Raw genomic sequence first — 27,858 nt, 5'->3', positions numbered from 1 at the left:
TAAAATCGTCATTTTACCAGCCTCAGTCACCGCCACTCCCAAGGCTGCGTTATACATATTGTGTGTGGTGGAAAAGAAAAGAGTTGGAAAGCACCGCCTCGGGCTGAATCGTTCGCAACGCTTCTTTCAAGTCGACCGCTTCCTCGCTGTTGTCGCATCGGTTTTGAAAGGATTTTGAGAGTTGGAATAAAGACATCGACTTCGATACCGTACTCCGTACCTTCGTCTTATATCGCTGTACCCTGTTCGATGAATTATACGACTCGCCAATCGACCGCGCTGTTCGACCTTTGAAGATTTCGCGTTCGTTCATTGAGCCCATTTGCTCTGTCCATTCTTTTCTATTGCCTCGAAAAAAAAAACGCCATATACGTTCTCTACGATAATTCCCGGGTAGCGTGCGTGCAATTGTGTCCCCATTGGTTGCGATTACGTGGACTGTGGGTTGGAGATACTAATATCATTGCGTACACCTAGTGACCCATCATGCTGCCCAGAACTATCGCCGTTTTCGCGGCCTTCCTGTCCGTGGGAGGTCTAGACCTCGTCGCCGCGCAGGATGCTCCAGACGCGCAACCCGAGCACCTTCCCAACAAGAGAGGCCTCATCGATGCCCTCACAGGCAACTCCGCCCCGCAATCGCAGGACTCCAACGAGGGCGCACCCAGTTCCCAGAGCAACTCTGGAATCCTGGGTAACATCTTTGGTGGTGGATCCAACACTCCCGAGCCAACGACTTCTGCCCCGCCAACGGTTGTCTTGCCCTTGACACTTTCCGTCGATCTCAATGGTCAAACGCACACCATCACCGGTACGCCCTCCGGTGCGCCTGCTGGTGCCTCGACGGTCACTAGTTCGATTTGGACCTCCGAGACGGCCGTTTCGAGTGCTCCCGCTTCGTCTGCTGCCATTACTCCCACCGAAGAAACATCTGAGCCCGCTTCCCCGTCTCCTACGTCACCTCCGGCCCCGTCCTCTCCTGAGCCAACGACATCGAGCAGCCCCGCGCCCAGCTCCTCGAGCGACGACAACGATGGTGGCCTGCTTGGAGGCATTCTGGGCGGTGATTCGGGCGCCTCGTCTACCCCCGCTCCTAGCTCTTCGAGCAGCTCCGACGACCAGGATGGTGGATTGCTTGGAGGACTCCTAGGTGGTGACTCGAAGACTACGGCTAGCTCTTCTGCATCGAGCACGCCCGCTAGCACCAGCGATGACCAGAGCGGTGGTCTGCTCGGAGGACTTCTTGGAGGTGATTCCACCAGCTCCAGCACTGAGTCTTCAACTCCCGCCAGCACTCCTGCGTCGAACACCGCGAGCGCTAGCAAAGACAATGACGGTGGCTTGCTTGGTGGCCTTCTTGGAGGTGGCTCGTCCCAGACGACCAGCTCCCCCACTTCCAGCACTTCCAGCACTTCCAGCACTAGCAAGGACAATGATGATGGTCTGCTTGGTGGACTCCTTGGAGGCGGTTCGTCCCAGACGTCCAACTCCCCCGCTTCCACCACTGCCAGCACTAGCAAGGACAGTGACAGCGGTTTGCTTGGAGGACTCCTTGGAGGCGGTTCGTCCCAGACGTCCAACTCCCCCGCTTCCACCACTGCCAGCACTAGCAAGGACAATGACAGCGGTTTGCTTGGAGGACTCCTAGGAGGCGGTTCGTCCCAAACGACCAACTCTCCTGCGTCGAGCACCGCCAGCGCCAGCGCCAGCGCCAGCGCCAGCAAAGACAATGACAGTGGTCTGCTTGGCGGCCTCTTGGGAGGTGACTCCAAGGACACTTCGACAAGCTCTCCTGCTTCCAGCACTGCGAGCGCCACCAAGGATAACGATGGTGGTTTGCTCGGCGGTCTTTTGGGTGGTGACTCTACGCAGACCCCAACAAACTCTGCGTCGAGCACGGCCAGCACCAGCAAAGAGAAGGGCCTGCTTGGTGGTCTCCTGGGAGGTGATGACTCCAGTACTACGTCCACAGCTAGCAACTCGGGCTCGCCATCCTCCACTGCCGCTTCGAGCACCAACGATGGTGGACTGCTTGGTCTTGGAAACATTCTGGGAGGTGATGACAGCTCTGCCACACCTACGGCTAGCAAGACCGGTGGATCCAACTCGACCGTCACCTCTTCCACGCCCACTAGCACCAATGACGGCGGTCTTCTCGGACTAGGAAACATCCTGAGTGGTGATGACTCGACCAGCACCAGTGCTTCGCGCACAGCTAGCACCGCCAGCTCCAGCAAAGAAAAGGGTTTGCTTGGTGGTCTCCTGGGAGGTGATGACTCCAGCCCTACGCCCACGGCCAAGGAATCCAACTCTACTGTCGCCTCTCCTTCTGCCTCGAGCACCAGCGAGGGTCTGGTTGGTGGTCTTGTCGGCGGTCTGCTCGGAGATGATGATAAGCCGACCCCGTCATCCAGTGGATCCGCCTCTCCCTCTCCTACTAGCAAGGGTCTGGTCGACGGCCTGGTTGGTGGCCTCCTTGGAGGTGATTCGACTTCTAGCAAGCCCCTCATTCGCCCCAGTGGATCCGGTTCTTCGTCTTTCAGAGCCGGCTCGCCTACCCCCACTCCCAGCGAAGGTCTTCTTGGCGGTCTCCTGGGTGGTTTGTTGGGTGAACCTTCTTCGTCTGGTCTGCAATCCATCTCCGTCAACGTCCCTACATCGACACCTGCCTCCGCTACTTCGTCGGAGGGTCTTTTGGGTGGACTGTTGGGCTCCCTTCTGGGTCCTGAGTCTTCTACCAGCGGCTCCCCGAGCGCACCGTCCAGCGGCCTGTTCGGTACTTCGAAGTCTCCTACCCCCACCGGCGAAGCTGCCCCTGGTAGCTCTGCCCACCCTACTCCTTCTAGCGGCTTGTTCGGTTCCAGCAAGCCATCGGTGGTAGCTACTAGCAAAGCATCGCCTACTCCTACGCCGTCCAGCAGCCCGTCGCCTACGTCTACTACTGAGCAGCAGACGAGCTCGACCACCACTCAGGCCGTCGTCACCCACAAGCCTACCACGACAGAGGACAACGACTGGGTTCCCTCTACTATTCTGGTGGAGCCTCCAAGCACTACGCACGAGACTGAGACCCACCACACTGCCACTGCGACTAGCCAGCCCACTCAGCTTCCTGGATCTATCTCGCCCGCCGGCGGTGTACCCGACACCCCTCCTGCCAACTCGTCGCTTATCCAGATCGGTTTCAACGGCAAGCTGCGCTACAGCTTTGTGGCCAGTACGACTTTGTCGTCGTCGCAAATCTTCTTGTACATCCCGCAGGGTCTTGGATACGCTCTGGACGTGCTTGGTGATGAGATTACAATGTTCGCGATCCAGCCCTATGACAACTCTGCCAGCACGGGTTACATTGCGACAGTTGCCATGGCTTATATCCCTACGGACGCGATCGAAGAGCTGCGTGACCAGCTGCACAACCCCGGGTCCCGTCTCTACCACCAAGCCAGCCCATCTGTCAACGCTCTGATGTCGATGATCGACCCTACCATCCCTCTGGTCATCGGTGGGTCCAGCTCTTCCAGCAGTGGAAGTGGCACATCCAACGGCGGTGGATCGAACGGCAGCAACGACGGCGATGACGACTCCGACTCCAACGACGGCAACGCCGACGGTGGTGCCAGTGGCTCTTCGTCCACTCGTGCCAGCTCTGTTGGCATTGGTGTTGGTGTTGTGGGTGGTGCTGCCGCCTACGGTGCTGGTATGTTCTGGGTGGCCCGTCGCTACCGCAAGAGACGTCAACTTCACCAGCGTACCAACTCAACTGTCGAGCAGCAGAGCGAGGGCCGTGGAGGCGGTTCTCCATTTGCTGCCGGTGGTCGTCTGTCTCCGCACAGTCTCAGAAGCAACCGGACCCAGATGATCAGTGCGCCTGTCATGGCCGAAAACTCTCTAGGATGGAACTAGATGGTTTCATAAGGAAACAGACCACTTAAAAGATTTTTCGACCTTGTCATATTCCAGAAGATGTGTGTATTATGTTGGACATTATTTTGATATTCTACCTGTATCAATTTTCTCCAAGGGTCTCACCCGCGGAGACCCTTTTTTTTTTTCTTCTTCTTATTTTCTCTTCTTTTAACTTTATTCCCCATATGTTTGTGTGGCTTTTTCTTTTTCTTCTTACTATCCTTTGGTGACCAGCGAGCTTTCCTCCTACCAGAATTCTTACATCTTCTTCCTATATTTACTTACACCCGGTTTTTCTCCTTATTTTTGTACTCACTTAATGGTCGGGTGGGTAGGTTATTTGACGAGTGATGTCCCACCCTTTCCTTATCCCCGATTTTCTGCAGTATAGTCTATCTCTGGATTGGTTTTTTGTTTTGTTATTTTTGTACAGTTGTATAGTCAGTCAGTTACAGTAGAGACGGGCATTGTAATGTCGCGTCATGAATGGTCAATATGTTTCTACAGTTTTGGTTTTATTGTGGTGTGTATGTACGCAGTATGTTGTAGAGCACTGGTGTTTTAGGGTATGTCATTAGTTGTACCTTGTACCAAGGGATTGAATGAAGCTACGGATGTCATCTACACGCACATTAATTGACATGCTGAACCCAACAGAATTCATTTCAATTCCTAAATTTAGATCTAAATCTAACCTAGATAGACTTACCATCAATCGAAACAAGGTGACAATCACTAAACAAACAACCGTTAGCCCATTTAATTAATTCGATTTCATCAATCAGGAAGACAACTCACAAAACAAGATCCGAGTGCGCGGGGATGAGACCCGCGAAACCACTAAATTCAATTAATATCAGTGTCAGCATTCTCGAGAAGATAATTATATCTGGGGTTGACGGATGGGATGAGACGAACCGCTGACCGTAAGCAGAGTCACTGTGATTATTAGCATGTATTCGTTATATGATAAAAGAGGGGAGGGAAGGGGTACCTGGAAATCGTCAGGATAGCTCTCTCGCCGAGACTCATCTGGAGAACACCCTGGTCCCAGCCTGTTTATTTATCAGTAAGACATTAGATAATGAATGCAGCGCAATGCAAGGTAATGTAATGCAATTCAACACAATTGAAAGGAGGGGTACATACCCTTAATGACCTTCCCAATACCAATATTCACCTCGAGCGGACCCCTGCTCCTCGACGAATCGAATCTGCTTGCGTCAATTACCGTTCACAGCAAACAGCACATGTAACTCGTTCATTATCCAAGGACAGAGAGACGTACTCCTTTCCCATGAAATGGTTATCAGCCCTGGAGGGGTCATAAAGAGCACCGGTGTAGTCGATGGCGCACATGGAACCGGGATTGGGGAAGTCGGTGCCGTTGCCGGGGGAGATGGTTTGCTTAGTGACGCCCATTTTGCTTTCTTTCTTTGTTTCTTATTTATTTATAATTGTGAATTGATGAAAATAAGAAATGGAGGGGTTGAGGGAGGTGGGAGAAAACGGGTGTTAAATACAGATGTTAGGTGGGGTCGAGGCGCGGCATCCAATCAGTTTGATGTAATTGGGGGTTTTTTTTTTGTGGCGGGGTTTATATGGACTGAACTGTTTACAATAATGTTCCAAGCAGAGTGAGTGCAGACAGAGGAGGTAAGAAACCACTAGGAACCGTTCCTATTTCCCGATGGAACTGTTGCTATCTAGATTGGGAAACCCATGCATCGTACATCGTCTAGATGCGTCTATGTGCAGTTAACTAGCTAGTTACAGGGGTACAAGTCTACAACGCTTTAGCGTCAGTAACTCCAATCGAAGCAACTTGCGTTCGGGGAAACCGGGCATCCGCGTTAGACGCAGTATCCACATCGGTCTCTGACAGCTGCAAGTAATGCAAGGTTGAGATGCCAACGGTTTCGACAAAGTCGAGGACCCGGTGGAAATTCAATCCGACCTGATCAATGCCATGGCTGTCGTCGGAGAGGCAGAAGCGGCCACCGAGGGAGAGGAATTCCTGAGCTGTCAGCTTCTGTCTTTCTTTGATAGATAATGAAATATGATAGGGGCATACATACCTTGCAAATCTCTCCCTTAGGATAAGGTTCACTCATCCCCTTCCTCAACGCGGCGGAATTCAACTCCAGCATGCCGCCATACCCAGCTACAAATTCCAAATTCCGTACAATCCTCTCCCAAACACCGTTCCACTGCCTAAAGCTGCGCTCGGGGTCATCACTCTTCAACCGAATCAGATCAAAATGCCCCACAACCAACGGCTTCATCGTCGTCAGCATCTCAAACTGCGCATCGAAGTAATCCTCAAACAACCGCTCGTCAGTACCACCCGCCTTCTCACGAGCACGCTCGTACATAGGACGGTCGTAGTCAATCGGTTCCGTGTGCATGTGGTGCACGGAGCCGATGAAGAACTCGAATGGATAACGCGACAACGAGTCCTGGACTAGGGTTGACGAGACGGGACGGATCCATTCGATTTCAAAACCGATTAGGATTTTTATTTGCGAGGAGTACTTTTCGCGCAGGCGCAGAGCTTCTTCGTAGTAGGCTGCTTCGTTGGCGAGCATGCCTGTGTAGGTGTCGCCAGCTTCAGCCTGTTTTCGCAGTTAGCGGGACTCTCGTATCTGGTAGTAAGTAGTGGAGGATAGTGAAATACCTCCTCTGGATATAAATCCTCTTGGGTCCTGGGCATGTGCTCTGTCAGGCAGAAGACCTTGAAGTTCTTGGCTATGGCTGTTTGGATGACCTCTTCGAGGGTGTCTTTGGCATGGCCGGGGCAGAATTGCCCCGAATGGCTGTGATGGGAGAATGGCATTGTGTTGTTCTCTGGGGTTTCTTGTCTGTGTGAGTCAGTTGATGCTTCTCTCAGATTGAGTTGAGTGCAACTCCGACGGAGATGCTTGTGCTTACCCCGCGTTAGAGTCGATGCAACAGAACAATTGATAGGTTCGGGTTTTAAGAATAGGGGATAACAATAAAGGTAGGAGAGTCAAAAACCGATAAAGATATGGAGATTGGTAAGTCTACAAATTGAAAAACTGAGGAGGAGGAGCAAAAATATCAACTGCGATAGAAACTCGGCACTTGTATGTGACTCAATTCACTAACACCAGGACAGAACAAAATATAAGGGTATCATTAATGTACGCATCGTTTTAGCTATTTACAATAACAGATATCTAACTATACAGAATAAAACCTGCCAATCGCCACTATATCGTACAACGCTCCACTATCAATACACCGAGTTCCAGACATCTACCTCTCTACCTGATAACCACTATCTCAGCAACAGCTCACCATAAAAAAGCTAACCCGCCGCGAAAACAGTCGCAACAACATATTCCCCATCATGCGAAATCGACAACTTCCCCATCTTCCCCGGCCCCCCATTCGCATCCAAATACACAATCCCCGGCCTCCCACTCTCCCTCTCCCTGCGCATCTCCCGAATCCTCTCAACAGATGTCTTATTCCTACCCTTACTCCCTACCTTCGACTCCAACTCCGCCGTTATACTCTCAGATGATCCAGTCCCCTCATCCTCCCGAATAACAACCACATCCTTCCACCCCACACTCGCCGCGCCCCCCGGCGCAGCTTTTCTGGCGGCTTCTTTCGCGGCGAAGCGACCTGCTAGCCAGCGCGCCATTTCTGTGCTTAGTGAGGATGTTGGCCCTGCGCTTGCGCCTGCGCCTGCGCTTATCCCCGTACCCCCATTCACATTCCCATTCACATCCGTATTCGTATTCGTCTGTACGTGTAACCGCCTATGCGTAGGATAGAACCGCGACTCCAACGGCACATCTTCACCGGGGGGTAGGTTGAATCGTTTTCGGAAATCGGCTTGTTCTTGGTCGCTTAGGATGCGGCGGGTGAAGCGGGTGAGGTAGCCGTTTGGGCGGGAGACGAGGCGGGCGATGCGAGGAAGGTGGACGATGTCGGTGCCGATGTTTAGGGAGAGGGGGAAGGGGTGTGGTTTCATGGCTTTTTTGCTGTGCTGCTGTGGTAGTGTAGGTGGTGTGAGGAGTGGTTGATAGTGGCGGGATCGGGGTTGCGGAGGATATGCAGATGAGGATGGGAATTTGGGTCGGTCACGTGGTGGATTTGCTTTGGTTTTGGGACATTGAATTGGTATAGATGAAGTTAGAAATTGGAAGTAAAGTTATAGAAATGATATCGGGGTAGGTAGAAGATCTACCACCTCGTTACGATCAATGCTCGGCATATCACTCGGACATAATCCGGCGTAGTCAGTTCCGCGGATAAAACTTTATGACCGTCAATGCGATTGTGCTGTGCATATCAGATAACTATCGATCTACTTGAAGTACTGCAGTAGCTTATTGACCGCATCCTCATACCAAACTTGATGGCAACTAATTGAACGAGATAAAGGCGAATCAATGCATTTATACCTCTATGTACAGATTCACATCTCCACAATGGCCAATGCCAATACCACTTCTGCACCGTCCTTTGCGTTCACCGGCATGGCCAATGAATCGCAATGCCACATCTCATTATTTTTGCGTCGTGAAAAAGCAGTTCCAGTCGATTAGGAAACTCTCGCGTGGATGTTCGTTCCGTCAGGGTACCGCGCGAATGTCACTTTTAGTGCTGGGCTTTTTGGTCGCCGCCGTCCGCTGATTGCAGGAATTTCCTGTGTTGTATTAGCATCTGTGTGGTCTGTCTGGGATTGAAAGGGACGCACTGAATGAAATCCTCCTCGTCTTTGGAGCCGGCCTGAACAGGGGGGCCCTGCTGCTTCTGCTGCTGTTCCTTGCTGCCGCCGCGGGTAGAGAGGAAGGCACCAGCGAAAGTGCTACCGAGGACGCCCATGGCGAGCTGTATCATCACCTCGTTAGCATTGTATACCTTCACAGTGTAGTTTCGTTGGTGACGTGACGTGTGTTTGACGGTGGTTCAACCGACCGACAATCGGACCGAAGGAGGGGAGCAAACACAGCTAAAGGACGGCACATACAACGTGAGAGCCGACCTTCTTGCCGGCGATCTGGTAGTAGACAACCATTATGACGGTATTAAGGTGGGGAGTTGATTTGAAGGGTTGACAGAGGGTCTCGAAGTGTCAATGGGGCGTTGATGCGAAAAGGACCTGCGGAACGGGACTGAGTGAGGTTCGGGTCACCTGTGGTTGTTACTGGATTGGGACTAGTGCGTGGTGGACTGAGTCAGGACTGAGTCAGCAGAAGCTATCATGTGATATCCCGGAACGGTCCGGCGCACGTGATACTCGGGATTGGATGCGGGAATAACACGAGCATGACATCATTTGACGACTACAGTACCGGTAGAACAAGATACGGCATCCCGATGCAGTCGTGAAGTTAATTGTTGATCTATGATTCTACGAGTATCGGAGACACTTTATACTATGGTATTACAGTGTACAGTGTACACATATTCTGTGTTGCGAAGAAGCATGGGCGAGGGCTAAAGGGCATACGGCTTACCTCGGGAAGTGATCTCTTCCCTGTCGGCTGTACGGTTATTGAGCATTTTCTGCGATGGACCGGACTAGGAGTAAGTAGTGTTAATATTCACTGAGGTATTAGACTGGCCGGCTGTGAGACCGGTCATACCATTCGTTTTAATACTGGCTGTAACCCTTTAGCGAGCTTCCTCCACCTTCTTTCCTCCCATTTTCGTTTTTTCTCGTTTCGATTTTTGCTTCTGTCTTCACTCTCTTCCTCTTTCTTTACTCTATTCTCTTTCATTTTTAATACTACACTTGCTTCCTATCCCAGTCAACATGGTCTGGGAATCCCGACAAGAGTCCCCTTCGTCCGATGCGACGTTAGGGCCTGTCCCTCGTCGCAAGCTCCCTCCTCAGCTTCAGAAACTGGTAGACCATGATGATGGGTTTTATGACGATGTCTATTCTCCATAGTATGTTTCTCCATTGACATTTTCCCTACTACTTCACTGCATCCCTCTGGTCGACCGGTCACGTTGCCATGGTCTATCTCCGCGTCCACCCCGCAAATCCATCCCCGCAAGTACCATCGGGCCCCAGCGCGTCATAATTACCAACACCACCACCATCTGTACAAAAATAAGATAGATGCTAATGAAGCAGCTCTGTAAACTCAACCGACACCTCCTACCGTTACGCCGCCTACGCCAATCGCATCCGCACCCTCCTTCTCTCCGCCCAACGTTATGTCGCTTACACCTCCGACATTGGTGAATCTTTCCGTCCAGTCGCGCATCCATACCTCGTGCGCTCTGCCTATGCCATCTCCTGGACGTACCTCCTCGGTGATGTCGGGCACGAGGGTTACAAGGCGTACCTCCGAAACCGTCGCGCATTAGCACCCGCGGGAGAGGCATACAAGGATGCCAAGGATCTTACGCAAGAGGAGGTGCTCAAGGGAATGGTGACGGGCAATTTGATCACAGGAAACGGCTCGAGACCGTCAGAGTATGCGGAAGGAAGCTTGATGCCGTGGAAGATGACTGGGATCCCGTTGATTGAGGATTACCGGGTAGTTATGGCGAAGAGGGCTATATTCCAGGGATTGGCGAGTATGGCGCTGCCGGCGTTGACTATCCATTCTGTGGTTAAGTATTCGGGACGCATGATGAAGAATTATAAGAGTACTCTTCTGCGCACGTGGGCGCCTATCGGAGTACGTCCCCGCCCCAAACCCAATTAATTAAGAAGCATACTAACACGAATAGATTGGTCTCTCCGTCGTCCCCCTGCTCCCCTACATCTTCGACGAACCCCTCGACGAAGTCGTCGAATACGGTTTCCGTACTGCCATCGGCTCATTTTTCGGCAAGGACGCCATCAAGTCTCTCTCTTTTGACCACGAGAAGGACTCTACCTCTCTCTCGCGTTTCTTGGACTCCCAGAACCCCGACTCTGTGCCTGTATCTTCCGCAAGTGATGCCATGTCGTGGGAGGAGTATCGCGAGGAGAGAGAGCGGGCGAAGGAGCAGCGGAGACTAGAACGCGCGGAGAAGGGGTCTTCTGGGCCTGTGGCTATGTTGAAGGAGTTGGTTGGGGCTGGGGAGAAGAAGAAGGGTGAATAAGCTTTTTTTTTACGGGTGAGTAGTTGACTAGAGATGGATGGGTTTATATTTTCTCCTTTCATTGTGTTATTTTTACATACCCAACTCTTTATTTTCGTTTGTTGCTTTGCCGGGGGTGTTGCATTTGTATATTGAATTGAGATGATGGATATCAATACCACTGTTTATATTTCATAGCCTGGATAGCAGAACAAGTGTCCTAGTGCATTACTGCAAAGAAATGGTTCCTCACGCCCGAATTTATATCCTTAACCCTAACCATGATCAATTATTCATCCAAACTCAGACAATCAAGCCACCGAAAAGAGGAGGCTAGATAGATTCCGTATCCCCCACACCCTCAGAACACCACCATCTCAAAAACAACCCCAAAGCATCAACATTCTTCCACCTCAAATCAAACAACTCACTCTGATGGACAACCAGATCAGTGCCATCATGATGAGCCATGAGGATCCGGACATGTTGAGACGCCAGCAGGAGAGGATCATTACCTTCAACATCGGATTAGCATGAGCATCAACATAGCTTGGGAACAGAGTAGATAGCTTACCGGAGCATTCATATGCGCAAAATCAGCATGGATCTTATAGCCCTTGAAGTGGTCCATCATAATCTCGCAAATGTTGAGTACCTCCCCACATGTAAGTCTGTCATCACCGTCGTTGTCGTCGTTAAATTCAACTTCACTCGCCATCAGGACCTTGTAATGCGGATAGGACCTGGGATGGCGACAAACGGCCGTGGTCACCCTCTTACTATTGGAGAATATGGTGTCGCGGTCTCGACCGGGGCTAACCATATTATTTTCAGTACGTGACACTTATGCATGGAGGGTAAACTAGGGCAAGGGTATCATGTCGTATTCTTACGCCTGGGTCCAGTACATGATATTAATATCCCTCGTGTATCTCAACGCAGTCCGAACATATTCAGCAGTGTACCCTAAGATCTCAAAGGCCTTGTAGAGCGGTTTTAGTTCTTCAAGTGACGGATAGTCGCTCGGAATTAATTCATCGTCGGGATCCCTGAAGAGACATTCTCGTCTAACAGTTTGAAGAACGATTCGATGGCTGGATCGAGATGTCCATTATGGGTTAGCAGAGAGGGGGGAGTCTGATGTGGAGGTTTTGGAAGTCGATGGGGCCGAGGGGGTTTGGTCGAGAACAGTTTGGTAGATGTGGATGAGTGCGTCGTAGCGTGCTCTGATGTCTGGTTGGACTGCCGCCCATCTTGATGATGATCGATAGACTATGGGTGTTTGGATGGAATTCTAGGATGGTGGATGGATGGGTTGGTTGTTCTTTCGATGTTTGCTGTTTACTGTGGTCTGGATACATAGAGAGGCTGTGTAACGGCTAATGAACTGCCAAATCACCTATTCAGTCATTTGATGACTCTAAACAGGGATATACTTACTATAATGACTTGCCTGTGTTACTATCACACTCATTGTGGATGACAAGTCAATTTGGCGAGCTAGACAGCCCACCTCGAAAATAACCTCGCCTCGACATTCTTTCAACTGAAACCATACAAGCCACTCCCAATGAATCACCAGATTAGTACCATCATAATACGTCACGAGAATCCGGGTGTCCTTTGATCCCATACATGAGACCACCATGACCTACATATAATCAGCATGTATTCCTAGAATGGCTTGTGAATGGCAGAACATAGAGTATACCTACCGGAAAAATTATATTCTCAACATAACGCTATATATTGAAATGATTAACCATAGTCCTGCAAATACAGACAGGTTCCCAGCGCGCAAGTCGATTATCACTGCCGTCGAGATTGATATTGCTCGTCATGAAGACCCTGTAGTGTGGATGAGTTGAGGGGATTATGTGACGATATATATTTGAAGGCTGAAATACCAACAATTTTCAGTCACAGTAAGCTTTGATATAAATCATTCACGACTATAAAAAGTAGAAAAGTGAAGGGGCCGATAGACTGGGTTAGTTAGTTAGGGCGTTCACAGGCTTAGTAAGAGTGTTTGGGTAAAGTAATCCATCACCGAGTTGCGCATATCACCGAATTGCGCGGTCGGCGGCGGCTTCCCCTGAACACACCACATACTACTCTTTAATCCTCCTTTTTATCATCATATTTATCATGGGCAAGGAAGAGCGAATAAAACTAGCTATTGAGGCCTTTAATAAAGGCCAATTTCAATCCAAAACTGCATGTACAAAGGCATTTGATGTCATTCCAAGGACTCTAATGTATCGCCTGAACGGAATGGCCTCTCGACATGAAATGACTGCCAATTGTCGGAAACTATCAGAACTTGAAGAAGAGACTACCTAGATGGATTCTAGATATGTATCAGCGTGGCCTACCTCTTCAAATATCAAATGTCCGCTATCTTACCCAATTACTGCTATCTGCACGGCTGAAATCCCCCGAGAAAGCCACCATTGGTGAGCTATCATAGGTTAACCGCTTTATTCGACGCCTTCCTGAGCTCAAATTCAATTATACCCGCAAATATGACTATCAACGTGCCAAATGTGAGAGTCCTGAGTTGATAAAAGCTGGTTAATCGCGTTCAAGAGACCATCCAAAGATATGGCATTCTGGAGCAGGATATATACAATATGAATGAATCTGACTTTCAAATGGGAGTGGCATCAACTGAAAAGGTTATCTGTGGCTTGGAGACTAGAGATAGCCATGCTAAATCTATCCAGCCTGGAAATCGCGAGTGGATTACTATAATAATCGCCATAAATGCCTCTGGATCTGCTCTACCTCCGCAGATTATTCTGGCCGGGAAAAAGCATCAATCTCAGTGGTATTCAGCTATTCCAAATGAATACAGAATCAGCATGAGTGATAATGGCTGGACAAATGATAATTTGGGATTTGAATGGCTTCAAGGGATGTTTGAGAAGCATACTGCCTCTCAGACTGCTGGCAGTTATCGCCTTTTGATTCTTGATGGTCATAGCAGCCATGCCACTGCTAATTTTGATCATTTCTGCATGGAAAGGAGGATAATCCCATTATTTATGCCTCCTCATTCATCTCATCTACTGCAGCCACTGGATATAAGCTGTTTTGGACCGCTCAAGCACTACTATGGCCAGAAAATAAGGGAGATGGCGCAAAATGACATCCATGCCATTGATAAAATGGATTTCCTATCTAACTACACCAAAATCCATGCTCATGCATTCTCAAAGGCCAATATACTAAATGGATTTGCAGCTGCTGGTCTTATTCCTTTTAAACCAGAGAGAGTGCTTGCAAAACTCCATATCAAAATGAAGACACCAACACCACTTTCCTGTCTGAGCAGCAATCAATCCTTTTATTTAGGAAGGACACCAGCCAATCTCTATCAGTTAAATCAGCAGAAAAGGCAGATGCAAGAGCTTCAAACACAGTCTGTATCCTCAGTGGCTGCAGAGCAGATGCTTGAAAAAGTCATTAAGGGTGCAGAGATGGCAATGCAGAATTCTATCCTTTTACAACAAGAACTCCATCAGCTTCGCACATCAAATAGGCATCAGAAAGAGAAGAAGAAGATGACACGAGCTTTTATTCAAGATGGAGGGAGTTTGACTGGTGATGAAGGGTTGCAAATATTGAGAGAACGGGAGAGGCAAGAAGAGCCATCATCATCAAGATCACGGCGGCCAGCACGATGCAGCAATTGCAATAAAGAAGGTCATAATAGATTAAAATGCCCTACTAGATAGTAATATATATAATGAATTTGACTTGCTTTAAAAGGAATTGACAGATAGATTATATGTAGTTAGTATGGATGCCGCCGCCGACCGCGCAATTCGGTGATAGATTAGTTAACGTTAAAAGTACGTACATCAATCGACAAGCTGCAGCACACCCCGCTTCCTATATGCTACTACAATCTTTACTCAGAAACCTATCTACAGTCAACTTCCTGTCTACTCTTGCGAGGCTGGCCATTCAAAAACATCTAATATGGCGGACTCCAAGAGGCTGAAGCCTCGAGGAAACCGTGGAAGAGGTCGTCGACCAGACGAGAATGGCCAAAGATCCAAGCTCGTGCAAACCCAGAGCTCCAAAGGGGATTCACTCGGCCAGAAACTCGCAGCAGTAGGCATCGATAATGACTCTACCAATACAGCCAACGGTCTGCCCTCCAATCGGGGTAATCATCATCGCGGATCGCGAGGCGCCAGACGGGCAACAGCGCCTCGTGGTCGGGGGTCCCATCGAGAAAACAAAGGGAATCACATGTCCAGGTCAGGAACGATATCGAAGAAGTAAGATTGGACCTTACAGCTAACCACCCGCACGTGTCGCTAGGGCCACACCGCAATCTTCCTTACCATTCAGAAACGGGTCTACGAAGCCAGAAACTACCAAGTTATCGCCAGGTCAAGTGCAAGATATCCTCGAGACGACCCTTTCAGAAATAGCTTGCTCTGATTCGTCGAGGGTCTCTGTTGTCAATAATTGGGCTACTGAGGCTGGCCTTGCAAGTGTCCGAGAAATAGTGGAAACAGACTTCGCCCGATCTTATAGCGTCACACGACTGATGTTCGACCCTCATTGCATCCTCTTTCTTCGTCTAATATCCTATATCTCGCGTGAGGATATACAAAGCTCACTCGTTCTCGAGAAGTCAGTGGGAACTATCTATAATGTCATCTACGGGCCGCATGGGAACAGGGGAGTCGCATTCTTTCGCAGGGTGGTGGGTAGCCTGACACACCTACAGAACGAAGGGGGAGACGTTGGTTCAAATGATGAAATCCAATACGGAGAAGTGTTGCTCCACGTAACAGAGGCAATACTAAGCACCTTATTACAAGTCCAGGAGGCTACGTTCAAGTCTGAGTTCAAAGAAGTCGTCGAAACGCTCTGGAGCTGCTTCTCTGTCGACGACGCGGATCATCGCCCGAAGCGTCTTATCACACGCCTAGCCAGAGAAAACCTGTTAAAGGTCCAAGACATATTCGGCACTGGGGATGGTATTACTGCCAACGTACAGAAGGTGCGCGGAGGTAAAACAAAAGCGAAGCAGTCCCAGCCTGCAGTCGCGGTTGACTTTCCTGGAGAGCTTTCGCAGTCTGGTATCAGGCATGATAATGACCATGCAGCCATTTCTAATATCAAAATCTTGCCAACACTGTCTGAAATTTGGTACAGCCGGCGACTTGACTTCCTCCCCACTAGGGATGCCCTGTACTCTCCAGACCGGCACCACGAGAAGGGTATTCGCCGTCTCCTCGATTCTCATTTTCGTCTTCTCCGGGAGGATACATCGGGAGTACTCCGGGACTCTCTCCGCGTTATCCTTGAAAATTGGGAGACACTTGTTCATGGAACTAGGTGGCAAGACAAGAGAAAAATATTGCGTACCCATAGTCCCACTCCTGTTCGTATCTACTACGGCGCCCAGATCCGGAAGGTCAATCCAGACCGTATCAAAGGGATGGAAATTGATGTAGAATTTGATCAGGTGCCAAGGGCAAGGAACATGAGTGTTTGGAAAAGGAAACACCACTGGCGTGACACTCGTGGGCTAAACGAAGGCGGAGCATTGTTGGCACTTATTGATGCGGAGGCCAAGGAGGACATAAGCGTGATATTTTTCCAGGTCTCCAAGAGAAACATTGACCCTGTAACAGACGAAAATTACAAGGACATTGTTCGTGACTTGGTGAGCAGCGGGAAAAGGGCCATGATCACACTCCGCCTCACGAGCCCACCTTCCAGTGATGACTTGGATGGCATCATTCATCTAGCAAATAACCAGTTCTCTTCCTCAGCCCGATCTTTTATACTTGTTGAATTTCCCGCACTGTTGTATAATGCCTTTGAGGGTATTTTACGGTGTCTGCAGACTCTGTACAGGGACCCTCGATACATCCCATTGACTGAATGGATAGCACCCCAAGACAGATACCCGCGGGAATATAGGACATCATACGGGTACAAGACTTTTCCTGTCTGCTCACCGGCTTATCTTGAAGATGTGACGTTGGATCTTTCATCTGTTTTGATGAATGAAGAGGACGAAAAAGCCACGCCACTTACGTTCTCAGTTGGACGAGACTTCAACGTCATGTGCGAGCAACTATCCAAAAAAACAACATTAGATATGGGCCAGGCGCGGGCAATGGTTTTAGCGTTCAAAAATCATCTGGCGCTCATTCAAGGTCCTCCGGGAACAGGCAAATCATACGTAGGTATTCAGATCGCAAAGTGCCTCCTGGCCAACCAAACTCGGCTACAACTGGGACCTATCTTGTGTGTGTAAGTCTCTTCTTCGACCGTGTTTGTCGCTCATAAATGGAGCTTGTGACTAACTCAGATCTAGTTGTTACACAAATCATGCACTTGATCAGTTTCTACAAGGGCTTTATGATTCGGGAATATCGAGAATCGTCCGCATTGGGTCTCGTAGCGCCTCACCGTTGTTGGAATCACTCTCGCTTGAAAATTATAAAAAGCTCAAAAAGATCCCTCGTATCCCGGGGCACGGGAGATGGATTAGCGGACAGCAAAAGCGGTTGGATGACTTGGCTGTCAAAATCGGCGATATTTGTAAGAGACTCCAAAGCGGGACTGATGGGATTGTGGGGCCATTTCTCAAAAAGCGATTTCCCATGCAGGAGGCGCAGATCACTAAGGGAGTGATGATCGGGGATGGGGAGCCTTTGGCTACCTGGGCTCGTGGGAGCGCTCCGGGTGACATTAATGGGAACGGGGACGAGCGCACCATCGAGCAGCTTCTCTCTGTAAACAAATGGACGCTAACGAATGAGGAGCGCATGCGCTTGCTCGAATACTGGCATGAGTCTGCCATCGAAGGACTGTCGTTCGAGCTCCAGAACCTGATGCAACAGCACGCTTTAGAGAAGCGACAGCTCACTTCCCTCTTCAATCAAGCAGACGCCCAGATATTCGATCAAGTGGACGTTGTTGGGATTACAACCACTGGTCTGGCAAACAACGCCGATCTTCTGCGTGGCCTTCGTGCAAAGGTGCTGGTTTGCGAAGAGGCCGGTGAAGTGCTCGAATCACACATCCTTACGACTTTCTTGCCTTCTGTCCAACATGCAATTTTGATCGGAGATCATCTACAGCTGCGTCCAAAGATCTCAACACAAAGGCTTTCCGCCGAGTATGACTCCGATGGGCCTAAATACAACCTCGACGAATCTCTTTTTGAGCGGCTGGCGAACTTTCGTCCTCCGAACCACCACATATCGATCGGAGAAGGCGAAGACGCTGATGACCCTATCCGATTTCCCGTAGCACAGCTGGACCATCAGCGGAGAATGGACCCTTCGATTGCTTCTCTTGTTCGTGGGACCCTGTACCCCAATTTATGCGACCACCCCAGAACGCACTTATACGACGGGATCTCCGGCTTCAAACGCAGATTATTCTGGCTTGACCACCGCAATACAGAAGACCCAGATGATCCAGAGGACCCGATGCGAAGCAAGACAAACACGTGGGAGGCAGAAATGGTGATCTCCGTGGTGAAGCACCTGTGTAAGCAGGAATACTATAAGCCGGGAGAAATTGCCATTCTGACGCCTTACATCGGGCAACTGAGACTACTGAGGGATCAACTGGAGGGTATAGTCGACCTGGTTATTGCAGAGCAAGATCTGGCCGATCTGGATGAATCTGAAGCAGAGGAAGATGCGAATGGCAGCAACAACCACAACCGACGAACTGTTGGGAAAGGCAAATTGTCGGACCAAGTGAGGATCGCTACTGTGGACAACTTTCAGGTGAGGTCGTCCCACAGTGCTGGGCTATAACAACGAAATACTAACCGTGTCTATTTTAGGGTGACGAGGCAACCGTTGTTATAGTATCCCTCGTGCGGAGTAATAAGTATCGGAACTGCGGCTTCCTAAAGACTTCAAACAGAATCAACGTTTTGCTGAGGCAAGTGTTCAAAACTCCCACTTCCTTGATTTCCTTCTACTCCGTTCTAATTTTTATATGATTTCTGCCTTATAGCCGTGCAAAACATGGCATGTATATCATCGGAAATGCTGATACAGCGTCATGTGTTCCAATGTGGTCGTCAGTTATCAGAATGTTAGAAGACGACGGCAACATCGGGCCCAAGCTGCAGCTCGAATGCTCACGACACCCCCAAAGTAGGATCCATGTTTCAACCCCTGAGGATTTTCTAGAACAAGCCCCGGAAGGCGGATGTGCAGAGCGATGCGAACGGAGGTTGCCCTGTGGTCACACCTGTACGTTCAAGTGCCATTCCAACACACGGCATGACGCGGTCAAGTGCATGAAGCCGTGTACGAGGATGAAGAAGTGCGGTCACTCGTGCCCACAAAGATGCCATGAGAGGTGTGGCGAGTGCATCGAGAAAATCACCAATGTCCCTCTTTCCTGCGGACATACAACCACGATTGAATGTCGAGATAGGGATAGAATCACCTCGGTCAAATGCGCGCAAGTTGTGGTGAAGAGGTTGCCTGGATGTGGCCATGATACCCGAGTCAAGTGCCACGAAGACATTTCAAAGAAGAGGTGCTTCAACCCGTGCCAACAACTACTGGACTGTGGACACACCTGTCAGAGACCATGCTGGGAGTGTTGGAAATCAAAAGGCGAGCACGCTCAAAATCACCGCGCCTCGTGTACTACGGTGTGCGGAAGACCTTTCAGCACCTGCTCTCACAATTGCACTCGACCCTGCCACCCATCCACTCCCTGCTCTCCTTGCGACCAGCCCTGCGAGGTCCGCTGTCGACACAACAAATGTCCTAAGAAATGCAGCGACCCGTGTGCCCCTTGCGCCGAGAAGTGCGGGTGGAGCTGCAGTCATCGCCAGAAACACCCTTGCAACATGCCATGCGCAGTTCCGTGCGACATAATCCCCTGTGACAAGCGTTGTGACAAGATGCTGAACTGCGGGCACCGCTGTCCGAGTATCTGCGGCGAGAAATGCCCTGATCGAAAGTTCTGCCAGACATGTGGTAATGCGGATGTGCTTGAACGGAGTGTCGATCTAATTACGTTCAACAAATACGGAAAAATCAACGTCGACGAAGACCCATGTGTGTTCCTTTCCTGTGGACACTTTTATACAGTTTCCAGCCTCGACGGAATTATGGAAATCAAGGAATACTACAACGTCGACTCTGCAACCGACACCACCATCAGCCCTAGATCGGCACGGCGAGTAGTAAGCAGCGACGCCAAACTTCGCGGATGTCCAGAGTGTCGTCTACCACTTCGAGACATCCACCGCTACAACCGAATCGTGAAAAAGGCGTTGCTCGACGAGTCAACTAAGCGGTTTATCATAACGGCAAGCTTGAACTACAAAAAGCTCGTCGACGCAGTTTTAAGGCGTGAAATGGAGCTAGAAAGCGCGAGAACAGATTCCCTGCTCCTCTATTCAACGACAACAGGACAACCCGGAGGCTCCACTGTTGTAGGATCCACCAAGCCGTTCGGCAAAAAGGAAAAACTGCAAAAGAGCATCGACAAATTCACCAAGTCCATGACCGCTGCAGAGCAACCCTATGGGAAGGTAAATGATTTGCTCGCGTCTGCAGCTTCTCGGGAGGATACTGTGAAAAGCGATGTCTTCCAGATCGATGAATCCAAAATCCAAACTGGATTCCAAATCCGCGGACAGATTCTTCAGCTTCGACTCACATGGGCCATACTATGGGACTACAGGATGGTATCCACTGACCTCCGCATTGACTCAAAGCTGCGTTCTGAGCTATGCGATGCGGTAGCAAATCAACTCAAAGGACTTATCCGCAACTGCCGGTCCATCAGAGATAGCAGCAAGACTGCAAAGCTCTTGGCACAAGAGGTGGAAGCAATGGTATACTACGCACTATTCTCATTGCTATCCCTGAGTACCTCCGAAGCAAAAGGACAACAGCTAAGCATGGATGCCGTCAACGAGCTTCGCAATCAGGCATCTACTACATTGCAAGAATGTGAAACTCTATGCTCCGACAATCCGGGGACACTGGGCTTTTTAAAGGATGATATCGAAAAGGCAAAGGGGTTGTTGAATGGTGCGACGTTCTACAGTTTCGTATCGACGGAGGAGAAGAAGCAGGTCTATGATGCCATGGCGAGTCAGTTCTTGGGGACTGGACATTGGTATTACTGCCGGAATAGTCATCCTGTGAGACTTCTTCCTTAACTATGGTAAAAAGGAATTGCGGGCATGCTAACGTATCGATCACAGTTTACCGTGGGCGAATGTGGAATGCCGATGGAAGAAGCTCGGTGTCCGCAATGTGGAGAGCCAGTTGGAGGACTTGGCCACACTCCTTCCGCGGGAGTCACCGGTGCTGTGGATTTTGAGAGAGAGTTTGGTGGTGGCTATTGATTTGCTTCGTTTTGCCCATTGTCCAGAGGCCATTTTCCGGAGGAGACGCGGCTCTGATTCAGTTCATGGTATGAGACTCGATGAGATATCAGAGGACCGGTCTACCTCCATAAATCTAGATTAATGCAATGGGTCAGAAAGAAAATAAGATGAAACAGTGAACGAAGTATTCACAGATCACAAATAGGAGCTTGATATAGTTAAGCGAGTACTATTTCTAGAACTGTGTATATATCCGTTTGTACTCAACAGAATGCCTGCTCTTCTTGCTGCTATATGGAACATTCTAGATAGATGCTTTATGCAATTATCTGTACTCTAGTTCAACACATCGATTATATATACTTTTCCATGAAACTTCCGGGTGACTTATCAACTGGCAAACCACCTTGCTCTCCAATTGATGATTTACCGTCCAATCACTTGAGACTTAGGAATTTTTAAAGAATTTACTCCGTAGATTGGACTAAATAGACTTGGATTGTGTGATCAATCGAATGTTTGTATAGCCATTTGGCCAAACATGGCAGACATGCCAAACTAGCAAACGCGACAAACACAAACATACAAACGGGCTTATGCACACTTTATGCAGACTTATCCATGAACATAACCATAAAAACAAAGCAAATAGCACAAAGTTGCAATACTTCTAAACAGTGCAAATGGTACAAACCTACCAGAAACAGTGACAACCGTTGAAGTAGACCTGGCGGATCAAAACAAGGTAGTTGATGCGCTGAAGCATGTTGATATTGTCATGTATGTTGCGCTCCTCTCCTTGGTCGGGTATAAGGAATAAGGGATTGCAGTAACTGATCAATGCAGCTCTTTAATCGGCCACGAAGGCATCACCCAACAACACCATCTCGTAACCGCAATCTCAAAAGCAAATGTTCAGCTCTTCGTCCCCTCGAAACTAGCGGCAAACTAGGACGAGCAGGGGCTGCGTATTCCGCTGAACAGTGCTAAGGAGGTTGCTGCTGCTGCGCGCGAGGCTGGGATTCCGGTGACGACGGTACTGTTGGGGAATTTTGCGGAGTTTGCACTTGGGACTTTGTAAGTTTTATGGGGAGTTTTTTGGGGGTGGGTTTGGATGTGAGAAATTAGGCTGACAATGATAGGGCGATGGGAGTCGACTATCAGAACAACCGCATGATTTTCACGGGGGATAGTGCGAACCAGCCTGTTAATCTCTAGTTTGTTCAAATTCCATCCCCTTCCATTCTACACAAATCCATTCATTCACTAACCCAACATCCAGCACCCGCCCCTACGTCGCTGCCGCCTACGCCTCCATCTTCGCAACCACCCCAATCCCAAGTCTCCAAAACCGCACCCTAACCCTATCCGAACTATCTCCCACAGGCGCCCAAATCGCCGCCGCGCTAGCGCAGAAACAATCCTCTCGAACAAAAACCACAACCGAAACACTCGCTTCTGTCAACCAGAAGATCGAAACGGGTCTTCAAAACGGTATGCCTGCTGTTTTGGCGTACTACTGTCGGAAGATTTGGGGGACGGGAGAGCAGGGGGGTATGCTTGGAGGAGATGTTTGGGATGTGGAGGGGTATGATAAGGTAGGTGTTGAGGAGTTGGTTGGTGGGGGGTTGTTGGGGGGGTATAGGGAGATATCGCCAGCTGTGAAGGAGTTGTTCGGGCCGCAGTTTGAGGAGTGTCAGTAGGATGGCGAGTTGTCTCCACGATGCAAAATTGACAACTTGGAAAGCAGCTGGCTCTGTCTTGTGGAGGTTGGCTCTGTTAGGGTTGCGAAGGTGCCGATATGCTGTCAATACAGCCTAGATTACACATTATAACGTCAATTACACGGAGGCTCATTTCCTCCCCCGGAGAGCCATGACTGTAATTTCACCTCTCTGTTCGCATGGGTCTCCAAACCACCCCAATCCCACCACTCCAATTTAGCCCTCTTAAATTGATACGAAAAAACACCCCCAATCGCCTCATTATCCGGGAGACTATCATGACCCATAGAGTATGACAAGGTCCAAGAGCCACCTGGTTGTAGGCTCACGAAGCCTTGATCCTCGCTGACGTTGACGATGAGGTCTTCGTCCATTCCTATGTTGTTTCCTCCGCATTCACAGACCTCGTCGTTGGCGTATTCTTCCCATAGGTTATTTGATTTAAGGCGGTAGAGCCAGTTTCTGGATGTTGATAGTAGGTCGCCTGCGCAGAAGGTGATGGGTTGGATCTCTTCTTGGTCTTGTGTGTGTTCTTCTTGTTTTTCCTTGGTAATGCCGTGATATGTGACTGAAGTTCACCGCTATCCCTTGGTTGAGATGTTTCTGGCTCGGGCCTGTCAGGGTCACGCTGAAGATTGGTGCCCCTGGGCTATACCGTGCAACACAGTCAGAACCATCAACATAAAAGCAAACAATCAACGCATGGTTTACACTCTCTCAGTCGCAGGACCCTCCGTCAACCGTGGCTATGATACTTGAACAGGCATTGCCGACGCTCCCTCCCCAACTACTGTAACGACACCCGCCAAACAGTACATCACGATACCGTTCCGGGATCTTGTGAAACCACCGGTCACAGCCACCTGGTGAAGGTTGATGGATACTATGGTCATAGGCCCTGATTTCTGAAAAGTTGGGGATTTCGAAGCGTTGCGGTTTTTGGACTTCGACTTGCTTCAGGTAGCCTTCAGTAGTGTAGTAGAGAAGGATAAAGCCGTCGGGGCCGAAGCCGTCTTTTGAGCTGCTCCAGTAGAATATGCAGGGTTTGTTGGGAATGTCGTTTGGGGTTCGGTAGAGGGTTATTAGGATTCCGGGTGCTCTGTTTTTGTTGAGGGTGCCTGAAGAGCTTAGGAACTCGAGGGAGAGGGTGATATTTGGTGTGTTTGGTCTAGATGCTGTTAGTTGTTTGCTGTTGTTGGAAAGATGTACCGTCTATCCGTTTTGGAGTTTTTTAGAAATGGGATGATGTGAGAGTCATCCATATTCAGAATAGTTGATAGCACTGAAGAATAGGAAAGCAAAAGACAAAGATGTGGGAGATTCTCATACTGATTGATGGATTGCTTCGACACAGCCCTCAGCGCATCAGCGCATCAGCACAGCCTTTTCGCATATCACGTAGTCTACTGCATCTCCGGGTCCAAGCAGCTTCATTAAGGATCGATGGTTGCCGGAGTGTCATCGGATGTTATCCCATTAAAGCCCTAAATTTACACCGGGGAACATGAAGCCATTCACAATGCCCGATTTGGATCTTACTAAGGCGAAGCCGATGACGACATCAGAGTTGACCAATCAACGTTGAGCGGTCACGGGATTTCAAACAGATCGGAGTCCGGGGAATTTTACCAGTGGTTTGCCTCCCAATTCTCAACGCATTTTGTTTGGATTCATCTTTCTTTGCGACCAGATTGCCTCTTTCGTTTCAATTGCCATCGGGCTGTTTATATCTGTCCTTTCTGTATTAACAGCGCCCTCGTCCCCCCTGAATCACCTTCTCTCCTCTTAAATCTCCGCCCCGCCCCGCAGCGATGTCGGCGCCCGCGCCCTCGTCTTCGGACGTGCTGAAGAAGGCCGTCCCTCACGTTGACATTGACGGTCACAATCTTCCTCCATCGCCGGCCCCGTCGAGCCCGCGCACAGGGAGGAAATATGCGATTGCCACCGAGCTTGTGTACACCGAGAGCAGTGACCAGTACAATGCTAGCAGTGTCCCGATTTACCAGGTGAGTCATGGCGGTAGCAGAACTCGATTTTGCGCAAGGAGTACTGAGGCTAATTGGTGATCGCTGTAGAGCGCTACCTTTAAGCAAGCGTCTGGCGACGGCGGTGGTGAATATGACTATACTCGTTCCGGAAATCCCACTCGAACCCATCTCGAGCGCCATCTCGCCAAGGTCATGTCGGCCCAGCGCGCCCTGGTCGTGACGTCGGGTATGGCAGCGCTGGACGTGATTACCCGGTTGCTTCGTCCTGGCGATGAAGTGGTTACTGGAGACGACTTGTACGGCGGTACGAACCGGCTTTTGAAGTATCTGTCGACCAACGGCGGTATTACTGTGCACCACGTCGACACAACTGTGCCGGAGAAGGTGTCTGAAGTGCTGTCTCCCAAGACGACCATGGTCCTGCTCGAAACCCCCACCAACCCGCTAATCAAGGTCGTCGACATCCCACAGATCGCGGCTGCCGCGCACCAGGCCAACCCCAACTGTCTGGTGGCGGTCGATAACACAATGATGTCTCCGCTGCTGCTGAGCCCGCTCGATCTTGGCGCTGATATTGTTTACGAGAGTGGTACCAAGTACCTGTCGGGCCACCACGACCTCATGGCCGGTGTTATTGCGGTCAACGACTTGGCCCTGGGAGAGCGGTTGTACTTCCCGATCAACGCATCGGGATGCGGTCTGTCGCCGTTCGACTCATGGTTGTTGATGCGCGGAGTCAAGACACTCAAGGTCCGCATGGACCAGCAACAGAGCAATGCCCAGCGCATTGCCGAGTTCCTCGAGGCCCACGGCTTCAAGGTGCGATACCCGGGTCTGCGGTCGCACCCGCAATACGACCTTCACCACTCCATGGCGCGGGGGTCTGGAGCGGTGCTGTCGTTCGAGACGGGTGATGTGGAAGTTAGCGAGCGGATTGTTGAGAGTGCGCGCATCTGGGCTATCAGTGTTAGCTTCGGGTGTGTCAACAGCTTGATCAGCATGCCATGTCGGATGAGCCACGCCAGTATCGACGCCAAGACGCGCCAGGAGCGCGCCATGCCGGAGGATCTGATTCGGTTGTGTATCGGTATTGAAGATGTGGATGATCTCATTGATGATTTGCGCCGGGCGGTAGGTTCCCTCCTTCCTTGAAATTATTCTACTCAGACTAATATGTTGTATAGCTCGTCCAATCTGGTGCGGTCAACATCACTCCAGATGACTTTCAGGCCGTGAACGCGGCCTCTGCGTAGATACATTAAGGATTGAACAAGTGCAATGCGTATGCTTTATGCTTGATTGGGATTATATCATGGCGTTGGGGTAAATAGAAAACTGCATGTCCTCTTTAAGTGTATTATGCATATAGTAAATAAATGTATGCATTATCGGATCTCCGGACGGCATCGGGCACAGATCCGAGCCGAGACTCGCCGAGCGTATTTTCTTTTTCCCCGGACGAATTGCATGGCGATTGCGAATCGCAACGGATAATTGCACTTATCAGAGCAATGTCTTTGTAATTCGTTTTTACCTTCCGTTTCCTTTCGTCGCATTCCTCCCACCTCCCATTCCCTTCTTATCTTTAGATTCCTTGAGAGCCTGCGCATACGATCCGCGCCAGCTCCGTCCTCCGCTATCGCTGAGCTCCGGGAATGACTCGAAATGCAATTCCTCAGGAAACACCGTCTCTCACCATGACTGCCCTTTCTGAACGCTCGACCTCGTCGAGAAAATGGAATACAGACCGGTTAGGCGCTCGGTTAGGCGTGGATATTGTCAGTGCTGCTACGGCCGGGTTACTGACATGTCCGGTTATCACAGTAATTGATCGGTACATTACCCCAATTAACCATCTCTGCAACAGAGAAACAGAAAATGAGAAGCTAACACATTTGTAACGCAGCGCAATCATCGAAAAAGCCGCCAAAGGCCTCCCAATCCGAAACACCATCACCTCATGCTTCAAATCGATGGCGCGCCATCCGGCCGGATTCTTCCTCAGCACGCCTTTCTTCCTTATATATACCCTCTATACGGGCACGTATCTAACAGCGAACACAATTGACACGATAACGTCCACGTTGCGTGATAAACCCTTTGCCGCCGTTTTCCCGGGAACGGCCAAGTTCTTGGCTACCACGAGCGTGAACATGGGGATATGCGTGTACAAGGATGCGGTGTTTGCGAGGTTATTCGGCGCTTCCCCCTCTCCCTCTTCGTCTTCATCTTCCTCGACCACATCTACATCGACTTCGTCAACGTCGACGTCGACATCGACAGCAAAAGAATCCTTCTTCTCCCAATCCCCCTCAACCTGCCACCCCCACAGCCAAACCAAAACCGTCCCCAAAATCTCCTACTCCCTCTTCTGCCTCCGCGACAGCATCACCATCTTCGCCTCCTTCAACATCCCCTCTCTCGTCGCCCCCTACATCCCTGACACCCTGGCCACTTCGCCCTCCACCAAAACCGCGCTCGCACAATTCTCCTGTCCCGCTCTAATGCAGTTCGTGAGTACGCCTATGCATCTACTCGGCTTGGATCTGTATAATCGGCAGCCGGCTGGGGGGTTGAGTTTCTGGGGTGATCGGTGGCCGCGGATTAGGAGGGATTATGTGAGTAGTTCGTTTGCGAGGATGGGGAAGATTGTGCCTGCTTATGGGGTTGGGGGTGTTGTTAATGTTAGGATGAGGGAGGGGTTGATGGGGTTGTTGGGGGGGTAAGCCTGCTTTTGGTTTTGGTTTTGACCTCGTCCATCAGAGAACATTTTGCTTTTTTTTTTTTTTTTTTTTTTTTTTTTTTT

General features: G+C 50.0%; 14 protein-coding genes across 14 annotated transcripts; 6 read left to right on the top strand and 8 right to left on the bottom strand.

Moving 5' to 3' along the window:
• Positions 1 to 122: 122 nt before the first annotated feature.
• On the top strand, positions 123 to 4,064 carry ASPGLDRAFT_1473947 (putative mucin family signaling protein Msb2). The gene is made up of 2 exons (XM_022541926.1): positions 123 to 398; positions 478 to 4,064. Exon 2 carries the CDS (start codon positions 487 to 489, stop codon positions 3,901 to 3,903), a length of 3,417 nt encoding a protein of 1,138 aa, XP_022401500.1. The 5' UTR covers positions 123 to 398; positions 478 to 486; the 3' UTR covers positions 3,904 to 4,064.
• A 474-nt stretch (positions 4,065 to 4,538) lies between these two features.
• Positions 4,539 to 5,619, bottom strand: ASPGLDRAFT_1473692 (FKBP-type peptidyl-prolyl cis-trans isomerase). The gene is made up of 6 exons (XM_022541923.1): positions 5,195 to 5,619; positions 5,056 to 5,120; positions 4,901 to 4,961; positions 4,825 to 4,845; positions 4,705 to 4,746; positions 4,539 to 4,641 (listed from the first exon to the last, which is right to left on the bottom strand). The coding sequence occupies exons 1-6, from the start codon at positions 5,326 to 5,328 to the stop codon at positions 4,602 to 4,604; spliced, it is 363 nt and encodes a 120-aa protein (XP_022401499.1). The 5' UTR covers positions 5,329 to 5,619; the 3' UTR covers positions 4,539 to 4,601.
• Positions 5,548 to 6,790, bottom strand: ASPGLDRAFT_46712 (histidinol-phosphatase). The gene is made up of 3 exons (XM_022546509.1): positions 6,584 to 6,790; positions 5,985 to 6,521; positions 5,548 to 5,923 (listed from the first exon to the last, which is right to left on the bottom strand). The coding sequence occupies exons 1-3, from the start codon at positions 6,740 to 6,742 to the stop codon at positions 5,693 to 5,695; spliced, it is 927 nt and encodes a 308-aa protein (XP_022401498.1). The 5' UTR covers positions 6,743 to 6,790; the 3' UTR covers positions 5,548 to 5,692.
• Positions 6,791 to 7,039: 249 nt separating this feature from the next.
• Positions 7,040 to 8,133, bottom strand: ASPGLDRAFT_46709 (uncharacterized protein). Its single transcript, XM_022546508.1, has one exon. The coding sequence runs from the start codon at positions 7,910 to 7,912 to the stop codon at positions 7,238 to 7,240; it is 675 nt and encodes a 224-aa protein (XP_022401497.1). The 5' UTR covers positions 7,913 to 8,133; the 3' UTR covers positions 7,040 to 7,237.
• A 406-nt stretch (positions 8,134 to 8,539) lies between these two features.
• Positions 8,540 to 9,027, bottom strand: ASPGLDRAFT_46708 (ATP19 family protein; the record flags this gene model as incomplete). Its single annotated transcript, XM_022546507.1, has 2 exons — positions 8,642 to 9,027; positions 8,540 to 8,590 (listed from the first exon to the last, which is right to left on the bottom strand). Exons 1-2 carry the CDS (start codon positions 8,767 to 8,769, stop codon positions 8,542 to 8,544), a joined length of 177 nt encoding a protein of 58 aa, XP_022401496.1. The 5' UTR covers positions 8,770 to 9,027.
• Positions 9,028 to 9,349: 322 nt separating this feature from the next.
• Positions 9,350 to 11,331, top strand: ASPGLDRAFT_148862 (mitochondrial fission process 1 family protein). The gene is made up of 3 exons (XM_022541979.1): positions 9,350 to 9,840; positions 10,031 to 10,583; positions 10,636 to 11,331. The coding sequence occupies exons 1-3, from the start codon at positions 9,704 to 9,706 to the stop codon at positions 10,990 to 10,992; spliced, it is 1,047 nt and encodes a 348-aa protein (XP_022401495.1). The 5' UTR covers positions 9,350 to 9,703; the 3' UTR covers positions 10,993 to 11,331.
• ASPGLDRAFT_1473561 (uncharacterized protein) lies at positions 11,138 to 11,985 on the bottom strand. Its single transcript, XM_022541922.1, has 3 exons — positions 11,865 to 11,985; positions 11,546 to 11,786; positions 11,138 to 11,486 (listed from the first exon to the last, which is right to left on the bottom strand). The coding sequence occupies exons 1-3, from the start codon at positions 11,879 to 11,881 to the stop codon at positions 11,385 to 11,387; spliced, it is 360 nt and encodes a 119-aa protein (XP_022401494.1). The 5' UTR covers positions 11,882 to 11,985; the 3' UTR covers positions 11,138 to 11,384.
• On the bottom strand, positions 11,871 to 12,812 carry ASPGLDRAFT_82014 (uncharacterized protein; the record flags this gene model as incomplete). Its single annotated transcript, XM_022550146.1, has 4 exons — positions 11,871 to 12,224; positions 12,412 to 12,622; positions 12,687 to 12,713; positions 12,756 to 12,812. The coding sequence occupies 4 exons, from the start codon at positions 12,810 to 12,812 to the stop codon at positions 12,001 to 12,003; spliced, it is 519 nt and encodes a 172-aa protein (XP_022401493.1). The 3' UTR covers positions 11,871 to 12,000.
• A 1,302-nt stretch (positions 12,813 to 14,114) lies between these two features.
• ASPGLDRAFT_46706 (uncharacterized protein) lies at positions 14,115 to 14,692 on the top strand. The gene is made up of 4 exons (XM_022546506.1): positions 14,115 to 14,333; positions 14,391 to 14,476; positions 14,545 to 14,624; positions 14,649 to 14,692. Exons 1-3 carry the CDS (start codon positions 14,142 to 14,144, stop codon positions 14,579 to 14,581), a joined length of 315 nt encoding a protein of 104 aa, XP_022401492.1. The 5' UTR covers positions 14,115 to 14,141; the 3' UTR covers positions 14,582 to 14,624; positions 14,649 to 14,692.
• A 218-nt stretch (positions 14,693 to 14,910) lies between these two features.
• Positions 14,911 to 21,647, top strand: ASPGLDRAFT_46703 (uncharacterized protein). Its single transcript, XM_022546505.1, has 6 exons — positions 14,911 to 15,242; positions 15,307 to 17,262; positions 17,327 to 18,755; positions 18,815 to 18,915; positions 18,991 to 21,151; positions 21,215 to 21,647. Exons 1-6 carry the CDS (start codon positions 14,959 to 14,961, stop codon positions 21,356 to 21,358), a joined length of 6,075 nt encoding a protein of 2,024 aa, XP_022401491.1. The 5' UTR covers positions 14,911 to 14,958; the 3' UTR covers positions 21,359 to 21,647.
• A 449-nt stretch (positions 21,648 to 22,096) lies between these two features.
• On the top strand, positions 22,097 to 23,043 carry ASPGLDRAFT_82011 (uncharacterized protein; the record flags this gene model as incomplete). The annotated part of the gene is made up of 4 exons (XM_022550145.1): positions 22,097 to 22,120; positions 22,187 to 22,417; positions 22,483 to 22,557; positions 22,623 to 23,043. Exons 3-4 carry the CDS (start codon positions 22,487 to 22,489, stop codon positions 23,041 to 23,043), a joined length of 492 nt encoding a protein of 163 aa, XP_022401490.1. The 5' UTR covers positions 22,097 to 22,120; positions 22,187 to 22,417; positions 22,483 to 22,486.
• Positions 23,044 to 23,091: 48 nt separating this feature from the next.
• ASPGLDRAFT_1473360 (uncharacterized protein) lies at positions 23,092 to 23,550 on the bottom strand. Its single transcript, XM_022541921.1, has one exon. The coding sequence runs from the start codon at positions 23,436 to 23,438 to the stop codon at positions 23,178 to 23,180; it is 261 nt and encodes an 86-aa protein (XP_022401489.1). The 5' UTR covers positions 23,439 to 23,550; the 3' UTR covers positions 23,092 to 23,177.
• Positions 23,551 to 24,326, bottom strand: ASPGLDRAFT_1517014 (uncharacterized protein; the record flags this gene model as incomplete). The annotated part of the gene is made up of 2 exons (XM_022542284.1): positions 23,551 to 24,232; positions 24,274 to 24,326. The coding sequence occupies 2 exons, from the start codon at positions 24,324 to 24,326 to the stop codon at positions 23,782 to 23,784; spliced, it is 504 nt and encodes a 167-aa protein (XP_022401488.1). The 3' UTR covers positions 23,551 to 23,781.
• Positions 24,327 to 24,875: 549 nt separating this feature from the next.
• On the top strand, positions 24,876 to 27,778 carry ASPGLDRAFT_66288 (uncharacterized protein; the record flags this gene model as incomplete). The annotated part of the gene is made up of 4 exons (XM_022549001.1): positions 24,876 to 25,070; positions 25,140 to 26,183; positions 26,732 to 26,886; positions 26,959 to 27,778. 4 exons carry the CDS (start codon positions 24,876 to 24,878, stop codon positions 27,776 to 27,778), a joined length of 2,214 nt encoding a protein of 737 aa, XP_022401487.1.
• Between the last annotated feature and the right edge of the window lie 80 nt (positions 27,779 to 27,858).

Source organism: Aspergillus glaucus (genome assembly GCF_001890805.1).
Source record: "Aspergillus glaucus CBS 516.65 unplaced genomic scaffold ASPGLscaffold_9, whole genome shotgun sequence".
Lineage (NCBI taxonomy): Eukaryota > Fungi > Ascomycota > Eurotiomycetes > Eurotiales > Aspergillaceae > Aspergillus > Aspergillus glaucus.
Note: the sequence above shows the minus strand (reverse complement) of the source record. Positions and strands in the feature narration are given on the sequence as shown.